The sequence below is a fragment of the Protopterus annectens genome, chromosome 12.part0 (assembly GCF_019279795.1).
Source record: "Protopterus annectens isolate FY-2018-M chromosome 12.part0, PAN1.0, whole genome shotgun sequence".
NCBI classification, from domain to species: Eukaryota; Metazoa; Chordata; order Ceratodontiformes; family Protopteridae; genus Protopterus; species Protopterus annectens.
In genome coordinates, this window is record NC_056746.1 from 1,470,050,577 (window position 1) to 1,470,065,907 (window position 15,331).

The following is a 15,331-nucleotide window of genomic DNA, read 5'->3' on the forward strand; positions in this document are numbered from 1 at the left end:
ATGTCTGATTTTGTTTTCAACAGTGAAGCACTCAATTGCCTTGATGAAGTCTTTACCAGGCATGTTTCCATCACTTGTGGCTCCACCTAAGAAGTTACATGCAAGTGAGGCTATGCTTCACATTTTTGAGCTAAGAAATTTGTGAATTTTTGATAATTTATATATTACTTCAGCATAAATTACAATTAATTGTTTTTGTGGTCATAATCTTATTTTTTTCCTTGTTTTAGTCAGTGTAAAGAAGACCCCCAACACCTTATTTCAGACGAGGCCATTCTTCTTCCCTGTCATGACTGTCTGCAAAACCAACTGCCTACTGGCCATTGGAACCATGTCTTTGATGGCCTTCCCATTTATGAAAGTGTGATGTATCTCATGGTATGTTATTACCTTCCACCTTACATATCCTAAGTGCATTGCAACACTTCTCTCTGTGCTGCAGACTGAAGCACTGTTCGATGCCATCCATGACAGTAACATGGCCTCTTCATATATAAAAACTATGGCTGAGTGGAACAAGTTCCTGGCTGAGTAGAAATGCACAAAACTTTTTTTTTATTCCCAGTTGTTATTGTGTCCCTTGTAGTGCAAGACATAACAAACTTCAAATTTGATTTCATCTTCAATTGTTTGGCAGTGTGTTGGTTTAGTTTGGTGCTTGTCTATTCATAAGGTCACTGTATTTGATATACTGCAGCATATGCTGGCATTTTCATTTTCACCGTGAGCAATGGCCTTGTTTTTGCATGTTGTTCTACCATACATGCCTCTGGATAAAGAATTAGACTTGTAGTATAGCATAGTATACTTTTCTCTGTAAATTCCAGGGTATTTTGTCTCATTTCTAGGCATTTAAACCAGCACTGAATGTTAAATTCAAGCAAAAGTCCCTACATTTTTAGACAAAAGGGCTTATCTTTTGCATTGCATCTAAAAAAAAATATTTGGTTTTATTCTAGTTGCACTTGTTTTACGATATAGTTCCTAAAAATGTTTCAAGAAAATGGCTAGCACTTTCAAAATTAAAGCAAACTTTCCTTCATATTCAGAAAATAAATCTTAATTTGTTTTCTCTGTATTAAACAGATGTACTTGTTTTAAGTCCGACTGTAATAGTTTTAAGATGCCCATGGGGGTTTGGAGGCTAGAAATATTTACTTGTTTTAAAATATACCTAGCAAATTAAATTTTCTTGTTCTGTTAGCAGATAATTTTGCTTGTTTTAAGTAATATTTACATCATTTTCTATTTTTTTTTTGCTTGTTTTTGAGTGCTGAGTTTTTGCAGTCTCTGTGTTTGTGTGTGTGTGTGTGTGTGTGTGTGTGTGTGTGTGTGTGTGTGTGTGTGTGTGTGTGTGTGCGTGTGTGTGCGTGTGCGCGTGTGTGTGTGTGTGTGTGTGTGTGTGTGTGTGTGTGTGTGTGTGTGTGTGTATGTGTGTGTGTGTGTGTGTAGGATGTATATCTGTCTCTGTAGATGCCTGATGAACAGCTTTGTATAGGTTGGTAGGGCGATCACTAGCTGAGCTGTTCTGACCATGCTATGTTTAATTCAGAAACATGCTACCCACATTTTACTCCAGAAGCCATGGCATGCCTCCAAATGACTCGTTATTGCTGTACCACTAGTACACCTCCCCAGAGAAACACACACAGTGATGTGGTACTAATATCTCTAAGTGCCCCAGCATCTATTCTGCCTAATAGCTCAGCTCACCAATGAAGCACACTTAGCAATATGGTGCTAATACCTCTGAATATCGCATAATCTATTCTGTCTACTACAATATATCTCATTTATTACAATTATAAAAACTGCATTTATATATATATTACTGGTATATAAATGGCTGCAAATTAGCTTCATAGTTTTGGTAAACCCCCTTCTGTTAATCGAATTATCAAACTTAGCATTCAGCCTGCTTTATATAAACTTAGAATGATCTCAGCACGAATCTGTTATTTATTGTATAAACAATGGTTCCCCAATTTCTGGTTCTAATTGCCAAAAGGCCATGGCTGTAAAGGGTCTTAGATATGTGTGTGTACATGGTTAGCAAATGTGAATAAACTAACACTTGCATTTTTGTCTGTTGAATATACATTTAGTTTCTGATTAATGTGCCCAATGCTGTCAAGAATAACTGTCATGAAGTAATCACAGTTTCCACTGAAGCTGCAGTTTTCCAGAAAGTCCACAGATATCTGCATAAGGACAGAGGTAAGAAAACATAGACAATTCAACACACATTTGGTGAGCAGCAAACAGGGATTCATTCAACATGAAATATCTCAAGATGCTTAACTCCCTGCTAGCTACATATCAATCTAACTTTATATTCTCGCCAAAATGTCTTAGAACTCTGCAGTATATTTGTCTTTGGACTTTCAGCAAAAATCCTGTTGAGATTTGAATATGCTCACCCATATTCCTACCCATAAATCCTAGATCTACTAATGTTTGGCAGTGAAGACAGAAGATTAATTTTTCAGTGAAGGATGCAGGTCAACCATAGCAATGAATCCACACCTGAGCAGCAAGCACATTTACAAAGCAGAGCAACTTCTGTAATTGATATTTAAGGCTCTATATTGTATTCTGAAGCACCTTGCAAATGTAATATTGTTGTATGAATTAGTGTCACTACAGCAACCAAAAATTAAAACATAAAAAATTCAAAAAGCAGCAGGAATACTTTATTAATTAATAAAGAATCTCATTAGAACTATATGACTGAAAACCCAACCAGAGGAATCTTGAGTTCAGAACAGCATCATAATGTAGCCAACAAATTATACGGTGATATTACAGCATGTTACACTTAATACTGTAACAAAAAAATCTGCTTTACTTTTGCTTTTGTTTGATATGACAATCAGGCCACGACTTAAAAGGGGCCACTGTGGTCCAGTTCCCTTATCTGTAAAGTAAATAAATAATGATCATCATCGTTTTCTGTTGCAAGTGTGTCTTCACTTTTATTCTTTTATTTTCCCCCTCTGCAGTGTATGTTAGATCCTACTGCCTTCCTTACAGTTTTTCATGAAGTCTGAATTATTAAATTGTGTAGCCAATCTCTCACTGTATTCCATATACAGACAATGTACTCCTGAAACATTGACCTTTGACCAGAGCTCTCCCCAAGTGTGCTGCCTGCAGCAGACATTCTTGTGCATTTCCACATTTCTTTTGCATTATTTATGAAACTTTCAACCATACACAAAGTTAAAAACTGCACAAAACAACCTTTCTTTTAAACGTAGACTGGCCGTATCTCCTACAGGTAACAGATGTTCTTGATTCTTCATATATGTACTATCAATATGGATTTACCATACAGAAAGCTCTGGAAAACTGACACTGATTAGTGACTAAATAAATAAAATGCAAGGCAATTTGTAATTAATCAAAACTTAAAATATCTTAGTTTACTAGCTTAGCTTCCCTATAGAGAGAATGGTTTTATACATATGCACACACACACACACACACACACACACACACACACACACACACACACACACACACACACACACACACGTATATATGTGCATATAAATGTGTGTATATATCTACCTGTGTATTCTTAGTTGTTTGTAAGGCTGTTGTTGCCCCTCACCCTAGTTTTACTTGAGGTATGGTGAGGCCACACTATCTAATTGTGCCCCCTCCCCAAGATTTTATGCCTTTCTCTCTTCTTCTCACTCCTTAGCTATAGAAGGAAGTCTCAAATGTAGGTGCATTGCAGATTGTGAATCAAGAGTAAAATGTGGGAATTTGGAAGGAAAGCCAATTTTTCCCATCTCATAAAAACCACCAGTATAGTAAGTATAACACACTGGATAAAGAGTTCCTAAGTTCAATGCACTTTATTTACATTTTCAGATATGCCAACATAATATGTCTTGGCAATAAAACACAAAATCTTACCTTCTATTCAGATTTCCACCTCCTACAAACTCCTCAGATAGTTTCTGTACAGTCCAGGCATTTCCTCATTTGGGGTTTCAGGTAATTGTCCTAATTTTTCCTAGTTAAGTTTCTATTCAGTAGGTAAACACCAACAGTCTCCATCACTCTTAAAATTCTCCCTCAAAAATAAGAGGCAAACATCTCTTCCAAACAAGCGTATCCCTGCATAGAGAGGCAAGAGTATCTTCCAAACAACAGTCTCTCTGCACCAAGAGACAAGCTTCTCTGATGTGCTGGGCTACCGCTCCCTTGCTTAACTCATTACTGCAGGTAAATGCAGTCAGTGTCTATTGCTGTGTGTTCTGCCTTGATAACTGATGATATGCTCCTAGCTCAAATAGCATCACAAGCTTAATGTCACATTCCTAGTGTATAAAGACTTGGATAGAAAATTAGACAAAAGACTGTATTTTCATGCACAAATTTAACTTTTAGTAGAAAAAATAGAATAGCATACACATAATTATTTAATACCCTCTATATCACAATGTATGTAATCTGCGGTTACTGTATTATATTTTTTCTGTAAATCTTCAAAGCTGCCAGTATTTCTACAAGTGTAAACTGCCTCCATGTGACCTCAGTCTTCCTTTTTAAATGTATTGGTGTTTATCTCTATCTGTTTGTCACTGTTCCTTACTTCCTCTGTATTAGAACCATGCATACTTCATTAAATGGTCTACAAAACAGTTTGTGATGTATGTCTAGTACTTATCATATTCAGAAAATGCCAGCTTTCCAGTATTTGGCATGCAATTAAAGGGTTAGACATTTTACTGCCATTTTTCTTCTGCCTTAATAATACACATCTTCTTGGAGCAGAACTGGCAAACAAACGACCAAATGTGTAAGCCACTGAATGCAAAACATGCATTCTGTGCTAACTTGTGAGACAGAGCGATATCTTATAGAAATGGTTTTAGCTTCTAACATAAATATTGAGTTCTTCTTACTCCCAGACTGCTGGCCTCTTATTCTACTTTTTCTCCCCAATAGATTAAATCCTTTTTAGAGAAACTTCAGTAGAGATACTATATTCACTGCTAAGTTTTATCACAAATTGGACTACAAATATATTAGAGAAAATGTAAAATACATTATCTTTGTCTGAGTAAAGATCTTTATGCATATCATTAGTGAATCATCTGTTATTAAAACAGCATTTGAGCAAGCATACACAGCGAACACACTTAACGGGAAGACTAAAGAGGCTTATTGCTTCTTTCTGCCATCAGGAAGATGTAATATAATGTAACATAATGGCTTAATGAAAGTCTCATTTACTTAATTATGTCAGCAAACTGCGGTCTCAGACAAATATGTAGATGTAACTTCAGACTGCACATCACCCCAAGCAGTCTATGGCTGAAAACTTTTATTTAAAACAGATCATTACCCATCAGTGTAACTATCACACTCCTGACCCAAAGCTAGTCACGGAGCTTGTCAAACTATATGGCTTACACAATGATGTCTCATTTCTGTTGCAGAAATTCTCAACTACCACTACTGATATTGCCATGATTAATGTTAACACAGTTTAAATCCTACAGAGGAGATCATGCACACTGTTTTGATTCTAAGTACCAACCAGTTACTTAATGCATATGTCATATACTTGATCGGTATATATTGGCTATGTGCAGAATGTTTTGCATGAAATGCTTATGGATGGCACAATAAACTGAGCTTTATATGATTTCCTCTATATTGCTAAACTTAAAATACTGATTATTAAAGGTTTACCCAAAATTCATAAATGTTTGACAAATCCTCCACTACGTCCTATAGTGTCCGGGGAAGGCTGGGTAACAAAAGCATGCTGCCTTTATATTGAAAACAAACTAAAAAGTGTTTTGGCATCTGCTTCCACTGTTCTAAAAGAAACTGAACACTTTTTAACTGATTTATATGCATTTGTAGAAGCCCATGGTAACATGAATGGATTACTGCTTGTGACTTTAGATATCAAGAATTTATTTACATGCATCCCTAATGATTTTGAATTAAAAAATATGAGAGGATTGCCGATACATTCAAGTGAATTTGATAACACTACTGTAAATACTATATGTTGTTTAATAGATCTAGTGTTGAATAATAATATATTCATGTATGAAGAATTAATTTATGCACAGAAAGGGGGTTTGCCATGGGCACCCCCATGCCAACTCATATGCAAATCTTACTATGAATGTTTGGGAAGAACAATATGTGCTTAATAATGATTTACATCAACAGCACATTCAATTCTATCATCGTTTTGTAGATGATGTTTTGTTGTATGGGGAGGAAATAAAGAAGAATTAGACATGTTTATGGCTTATATAAATAATACAAACTACTTCTTAAGGTTCACAATGCAGAGCTCTTCCAAGGAGATAGATTTTTTGGGTGTACATATAGTCATTAATGATGTAGGGGGAGTTGATACATCATTGTCCTGGAAAGAATGCTGGAACAACAACTTACTATCATATGATAGTATGCACCCCAGACATATATACCCCAATGTAGTGAGAGGCTAATTCATGAGGGTATCAAGGCTGTGCACTCAAAACACTGACTTTGATAAAAACATAATATTATGGCAAACATTTTTTGCTAAGAGGGGTTATAAACAAAACATCTTAGTCCCCAATAAGGAAAGGATATGTAATGACAGAAGCAAACTTAGATTTGGCATCAGATATACAAATGATTTTAGATCAATATGTGATATTATACGTACAAATTGGAGACTGCTTACGACTGGCCCCAATACAGCAGATATAATTGGCCCCAGTCCATGCTTTTTGATCAAAAATTGTAAGAATTTGAAGAGCCAATTATGTAATGGGCAACCATGGAGCACAGACAACAGACATATACAGTCTGCCAGAATGGGCACTTATATGTGCTGCAATTGCAGGTTTTGCACTCACATTTCTAAGGAATAAAACTTTAAATATCCACGTTTAGATTTCATTTTTCGACCCAGATTTTATGCAGACTGCAATAGTGCAAATGTAATATATTTAGTGACCTGTAAATCCTGTCATGGATTTTATAATGGTAATGCCAGTAAAAGCTTAAAAGACAGGATTGTTAGTCATTTATATCAGATTAGAATATGAATAATGGCTTAATGAAACATGCAGAGGAAAATGCAGGGCATAGTATTGTTTTTAGAGCACTTCACATTATATACATGAACCACAGAGGTGGTGATTTGATTAACTACACTGAAACAGTGGAACTTAAATGGATTCTAAAGCTACAGGGTGATAGATATCCTGGTTTAAATACAAGTGTTTCTTTAAAACCAGTGTTGAAAGGGCAAAAATTGGTGTAGAACTGTTATTGGTTAAAAACATCATTTGGAAATGTTTTTAGCTGATTGTTTAAGTGTTTTTAAATGGAGACCTCATGTTGTTTTTTATGGTCTGAAGAAGCGTTGGCTACACGACGCAAAAGTGCTTATCTGTTTTAATAAAAGCAAGTTATTGTAGTGTATGAGCTGTGGTGGTCTGGCCAAGTGTGTTTTATGCTTTGGACATTTATCGTCTTGTCATTGATCTTTATCAGCAGTTGGAACTTTATCTTTGTCATAGTACTGTGATCTATACATATTAAGTAGACATGTTGCTGTTCCTTATTACATATATCTTGTTTTGTTCTAAAAACTCCTTCAGCATCTTTTCACATTTGTAAGTTTTACTCTGTCATTAACATTCATTTTGTCTATATTCTGTTCATATTTTAATATAAAAATTGCTTAATGGCCCATGTCATGACTTAAAAGGATCTGATGACAAGCCTACCTACCCAGTTATCAAACTAAAATTAAAAATAATAAATGCTTTTAAGTGTGTTAATGTATTTTGTATTGAAGGCCCCATAATTTCCTTTCTGACAACCATGTCCCACATTTCTGCCTTCTCCATGTCATTTATTATTCATAGCAGTTTTATTTATTTAATGTACTTATTTTTGCTTTAATGACCACTTGAAATCAATACATTTTGACTCTTATGTGAATGCTTGTAATAATGTCTGGATTTTCAGTGTACCCCTTGTTTCACTCTACATCACTACATGGGGGCATTTCATCATTTTACTGTTAGAAAATGTAAAATCTGTGCCCTGTTTGATTTCCTGTATACTAGTGCTTATACAATTCTCTTTGTTATATCACATATTACCAAAGGGTAATCCTTAAAGCGTCCCACAAGGCAGATTCTTGTTACACAGGCAGTCCTACTTCCATTAGCCTATACTTCACACAACATAAAAAGCAAGTTTGGTGTCAGTGTACTGCATTGTTATGGCGTCTTCCTTTAAAATACTTATCTGCTGTTTTTGTACCCCCTAAACTGAAGCTGGAGGAGATTGTTCTGCACAACTGTGTGCATGTTTGCTCATAAGCACAAGTTTATGATTTGTGACTTCAACCAGGTTTGGTAGTGCCACATAGTTTTTATGTCAGTTCTTGAAAATGTTGGTTTTATTTCTTAAAAGCTGAATGTTTATGGTCTATGATATACAAAGCAAGACTATCAAGAAGTACACAGGAGACTTTGTCTTCTTTTGGCTTTTCCCAGTTAGGGGTCTCCACAGCAGAACTCCGGTCCACTTATGATTGGCAGTGGATTTTTATGGTGCTGAGTTGTCAGCCCGACACCCAACCTTCAAAGAAGGCTCACCCATTCACGCACACACCTACCTGCATGTCTTTAGACATCACTCAACCACAGGGAATTGCTAAAATACCCACTTTGATTTTATAAAAGAAGAACAGAAGGAGTATGTTGATTTTTCTGTTTTGGCTACCTAGTTGTTTGAATACACTGGATGCAGGTCCGGAAGCCCTACTCTAAGCTACTCTATTCCACTTTACAGAAAGGAATGACAATGGCTTCACTTGGAGCCATATTTCAGAACCTTGCTTCTTATTTTATTGGATGTGTAACCTTGATTGGTGTCTACTGCACATTCCCAATGTATACAAAGTGCCTGCAAAGTGCACTTTGTCATATAAAATATAACTGTGATGATGAAGGCAGAGAAAGCGAAACATCAAATTAAAAAAAACTTTTGGTTTATAATGCACATAGGAGCAAGTCATATACATTATGATTGCACACCTACTGAATGTTTACCTCCATCACCTAATTCTGCAGCTAGACGTCTTTGCTTTTTCAGGAAGAATACATAATACTTAATAATGCTTCATATTATATCAACTGATTTTACTAAAATTTAATCTAAAATACTTACATATGCAGCAACCCATTTCAGACAACAGAAAATGTAGAATTAAATTATAAGCAGCATTCCCTGAACTCTTAGCATGCAAGAAAGTCAGTGGATGTCGTTGACAGTGTTGTTTTCTCCTTCTGCTGCAGGAATTGTAAAATACATTATACACAATTCTGACACAGGGATTTTGAAATGTATCATACAGGAAGCTGTCACAGTATAATAAATAACATTCTTCCACCACAATCTGTTTTGCTATATTTAGCTGTATACCAAGGTATTATGGTATCAAAATGCCCAGTGGGCAAATTCCACAGGCTATGTGCAACATGCCCTTGCTGTGACAAATTCCCTTCATATTTTGTAACAATATTTCCTACAGATGTCTGAGTAACATAAATCCTGACAAATGGAGACAAGTTACAGAGCCCAGGTGCTGTCATCAGCATAATGAAAACACTGGCAGAAAAGTAAAACTGGTTCCTACCTGAAGAACACAATGAATGCATCTCACAAACTACTGAACTTATCATATAAAACACATAACACATGTAATCAGTCATTTTAACAGTATGCAGTCAGATGCAACTTCATTATGTTTGCATTTTATTAGTCCCTATTAAGGCTTTAACCAGTTCAGTAACACTCCTAGCAAGTTAATAACACCTGCCTTCCAACCATAGCATACTTTCCGATAGATTTCCTCCACACTGTGCAGGTATTACTGGTAATATATTCACACTATTTTCTTACCTGCAGCAGCACACCTCACTTTTAACTGTCCTGACATATTTATATAAACTAGATTATAGTGATGTGAGGTCCATCTTAACTGAAAACACCTGACACAGGGTACAGCAGTTGTTCTTTGTAACCTCAGGTTTCAATCCATTATTAAGATAATGACTGGTCAAATTTTGAATCACTGCAGTATGTAGTATCTAATAATTTAATATTCCTTCAATATATTTTCTTGCTATGCGTGTCATAGCACGAGACAAATTATCCGCAAACTGACTGGGTTAGTAATAAATATTTATCGGTGTACCACGACACATTTCTAATTTTGAAAATGCTAATGGAGCACAAATGAATGGTTACTATATAGAACAGAATAATGTATTTCAATTTGTATTATGTAACAAAATACGAGTACATGTCCGCTGCATGTAATACTGAGATGGAAGTCCTGAGTGTGACCCAGGTGACCTAGATCACTTAGTGACTTGGGCGCTGGTGCACCGTGATTATTCTTAAAAGCAAGCTCAATATATATTCACAAACTCATTTATCATGTTTAAATACTATATAAATCACATTATAATAACATAATTTTAACTGCTATTTACCTTTCATGAGAGGCAAGGTTAAAAAAGTTATGGTTGCTACTATCAGTGTCGTTAGATATAAGGAAACACACATTTTCCAAAGAAAATACAAAAACACAAAAATACTGGAAGGCAGTCGTGATATAATAATCTGTCTCTGAGGCAAGTCCAGGCTGCATTTTTTCCACATTAGCATTTTTAAAGTTTTCTTTTCTCAGCCAACTGGAAATAAATCATGCACTTGCCTTTCTAAGCTCACATAGATATTTAAGTCTGACAAAGGGCTTATGCTAACCTGAAAGCTTGAGTAACTGCAAAACCTGTGCTGGTCTAATAAAAGGAATTACATCACATCTGTGTTCCATTGCCTTTGTGTTTTCTGTTGGAGGACCAACACAGCATTTCTTTCCTTTATTTTTTATTCTTCCAAAGAAAATAAGGAACTCACAAGTAGGTAATAAAATCCCATTTTGGTGCGCATGACTCAGAAGTAAAGCCCATCAGAAGAAGAACAACATTCTTGTTCCATCACAAAATGCCTGATTGAATCCGTCTGACATGGCAATTCATATCAAACATACAGTGCACAAAGCCAAGTAACTGTATGAGAAGATGCAAGCCCTGAACTCTGAGACAAAATATGTCCTTCTACAGATACATGTATTCTTATAAGAAATGTTGAAATCTTTTTACCATAACCTGGTATTGAGGCAGGTCATATGCTCCAATAACGCACTAGCAATCCTTTTGACTAACTACCTCATTTTGATTGGTGCTGCTTCTACTGCTGTAGTGACAACCTAACCTGCTCATACTGCTCTCTGGCCACGTATAGCACTAGGTTTAGTTATGGCTGTATTCAAAAGTATGGAAAAACATGCAGCATGAAGTCTAAATGAAGTGCCAGATGTATTCATAACATCTTCCAGGCTATATATCTGTAATTTATAATCCCTCTTAAAACCAAATATTTATGTCATAGACTACAGATGTTAGCCTTATTTTAAAGGAAGCACAAAATATTTATTTAATCAGTCACAGGCCAAACAGGATGACCATCATTACTGATGAACACAAATCTGTGTTTGCCAGTTATAGGCTAGGCAGTCTGACCAACGTCATTGAATAGGTCCTTGAGTTAATTTTACTCTACTTCTGTTCCTTGTTTATGTTCAATAACCAGCAAGACCTTAATTATGAATAGTCTTGCCTGGCAAATGTGGTACATTTTATGTATTTTGGATGCCAGAAGCTATCTATAAGCGATTATCTAAGGCATTTGACAAGATCCCTTATCTAGGTTTAATAATTTCAAATTCAATCATTGTATATTAATCCGTTTCTTGCTCACAGAGAAGCTAACTGGCTGACAGGAAAGAATCAGATAGTTTTCTAAACAAGTTATGCCACTAATGGAATTCCTCTGGGTCTGTCCTTGGGCCCATTTATGTTTATTCTGATTTTTTGCAATTCAGCTAATACCACCAATGGGATCATAAATTCACAGCCTACTGAAAAGTAGGAAGTAATGCACACAATACAAATAAGCTGTAAACAACTTGCAGAGTGCATTATCAGAAATACGCAGATGGTGTTACATGAACCATGCCATGCTCACTTAAGTATGCAGTTACCAGCTTCACTAATAATGTTGTTCCACCCTTCTTCTATGCCAGCCAGGAAATGGAGGCTGCTGAAAAAGACTGATTAAGGACGTTATGTTGGGAATAAATTTACTATTAGAAATTACACTTCTATAACAAAACAGAAAGGCTTTGGTGCAATACACAAACTTTTACCATATATAAAACCTTAAGGAAGCAATCACTGCCACTTCTGATTTGGTGGTCTATCCGTAAGACCAAAATCAAAATACTGCAGTGAATTTATAACTAAAGCATAGCACAGTGGTAAACAGACTGAGCAGCCTCAGAAATACTGCCCCAATTCTATACCATATTTATATTTGTTAAGACATGTTATATAAATTAAAGTGTTATGTTTTTTATTTCTAGTTATTTCTTAAGAGGAATGTAGAGCCATAGTCACAAGGCTATATATAAAATGCTTTCCTGTCCCATATGCTTTTAGCTTATACAATCTTCATTTAACACATCATTTGACAGCTGATTTTATAGGGTAAATGTTAAAAATATGAAGAAGTAATGTTTATTAACTCAGCATCTTCTGAGAATATGTAGCAAGTGTTCCAACAACAAGCAGTTCCATGTTAGCCATATTTGGATGGATATGTTATGAGATATAAATATATAACCAACTTTGTTTAATTGAAATTCCTCTGAAGATTCAAGACTTAAGCCTGTTTACTTCACTGCATTAACATATTAATCAGTTAAATCATATAGGCTGATTAATAGCAATTTATGAAATATCTGATCAATGAAACCCCTAAAATCATAACAAGGGAAGAGAAACTGACAAGCAATGAAAGAAGAGCTAAACAAAGAGTACTTTTTGTTGTTGTAGGAGGGGATAAACATCCCTGTGTTTCCCACATGAAGGATTGACTCCCCCACACTGCTTTTACTTACACTAGATAAGAAATTGATAGTCTTGCAACTGTGGGAGAAAGACAAACACCTTCCAAACAAATAGTCCTCACCGTGCATCATACTTGCAATAATCCACTCCACTAAAACAAGAACTAAACGTATCCACAACATAGCTATAAAAATAACTCCAGATTTAAAAAATATAATAATAGCAACAATAATAAAATAAGTAGTATGACAATAAATCAAAAAACATGTCCTGTCCAAACAAAGGAGAGAACAGCAAATTTATTTTCACCAGTTAAAGTGGGATCAAATCAATCCCAGTTTGATAAAGCTGAACTGGAACATTGGTGACCTATTTGATCCAATACAGGAATGTCAGCACATTTGCATATTATGAAATACATTCCAATTCGTTATATAAATTGGTGATGATATGTGAAATTATATGCAAGATTCCACATTTTGCTGAGTACAAACAGTATATTTTAATGCACATTATTTTGTTAATGCACCATATTGGTAAAAGTAACCAGTCAAACATCTCTTTTTTTTCACATCAGTGAAACAAACAATAAAGTAAATCAGCAAGCATTGTAAATATTCACAGTTTTAATGATGCGTTAATTATAATGTTGATGTTAAGTGACATTTACACTTACCCGGAACAAAACTTCTCTGGACAACCTCTTTGTATGCCCACCAGCCTTCATGTATTTTTGGTGAATTCTGTTGTGCTACAAAGCAAAAATATAAACAGTCAAACTCCTTTGCTTCAGTTTCTCCTTTGGTATTTATAACATATCACAAATATGATAATTATGAATGAAAACTGAAATTTTGAATGCTATAATTGTTTTGATTTTACTGACAAAATTCTACCTGACAGTAGAAAAAAACAGCAAATGCTATCACATGTAATAAAAATGCAAACAAATGACTGCAAAATGTATTCTGCCAGACTGTATTAGCTGTGATCTTCAAAATATGCCATCTGCAAATATGGGAGTATGTTTGTGACATGAACACCTCACCGTACAGAAAGCTTTAAATTATACCAATGTTCCATTACTTGGATAGACATTTATTACCTCCTGTTTGAAAATATCATGCAAAAACTAATAATTCATAGCTACATCTGTTATGAGTTGGCTCACTGTTAACAAATGGCTGAACAATAACAGCTTTACCAAAATAATTTTGCAGAAAGTGGCCTGCACAGCTTCCACCTCCCATATTATGCATGCATTATTCTGCTATCAATGCCAAAATAAATAATTTGTAATGCAGCTTACAGAGTACAAATGAAAACACTCTAGGCTGTCACCATCTTGTACAAGCAGTCAGCAGTGCTTCCATTTACTGGTAATGCTGGTACAAAATTGTGTTCTGTGACACACACAAATGCACACAGAGAGACAAGCGCGCACACGCGCGCGCGCACACACACACACACACACACACACACACACACACACACACACACACACACACACACATGCAACCTCTTACCCACCAAAAATGCAAACACATATATTCTTACTGTATCTCTGCACTAGATATGTACATAAAACAAATGTCATCTCTGAAAGTTGCTATGGAGTATACGGTATTATAGATTTGGCATCATTTATATCAAGGTACACTCATGTGTATGTATATGTATGTATATATATATATATATATATATATATATATATATATATATATATAGATCTGACATATATATATATATATATATATATATATATATATATATATATATATATATATATATATATATATATATATATATAAAGAGAGAGATTAGCTATAGATATATGTAAATAAATATATGTATACATGTGTGTGTAATGTATATAATATATATACATATCTATATCTGTCTGTATCTATATGGGTATATAAAAAAAGGCTACTCATAAAAAACAAACAAAAAAACAAACATAAAAATAAGTGTTCCTTCATCCCCCACACCCCAGTAACTTAAATATACCAATTCTGAGATCTCTACTGGAAAAAGGGGAAACATTCCCTTCAATCTGCTATTTAGCGACCAAGCAAAATTTACCCATCTACTTTTCATTCTCTTTGTAATAAATTTAATTCAATAAAGTTTACTCAGCATAGAATGCATTTGAAGAGGTGCTGTTCACTCAACCATAGTGTACACACATACATATACACACACACACACACACACACACACACACACACACACACACACACACACACACACGCACACTCAGTCTCAAACATAAGCATTGCATGGTGTTT

At 35.1% G+C, this 15,331-nt stretch overlaps 1 protein-coding gene across 1 annotated transcript in view; it reads right to left on the bottom strand.

Moving 5' to 3' along the window:
* The window catches only part of LOC122816300 (carbonic anhydrase-related protein 10-like), a 1,457,855-nt gene that overhangs the window by 930,254 nt on the left and 512,270 nt on the right, over positions 1-15,331 (bottom strand). The window contains exon 2 of the mRNA XM_044089031.1: positions 13,717-13,791. Coding sequence (XP_043944966.1) covers positions 13,717-13,791 — 75 coding nt within the window. The remainder of the gene's footprint in view (positions 1-13,716; positions 13,792-15,331) is intronic.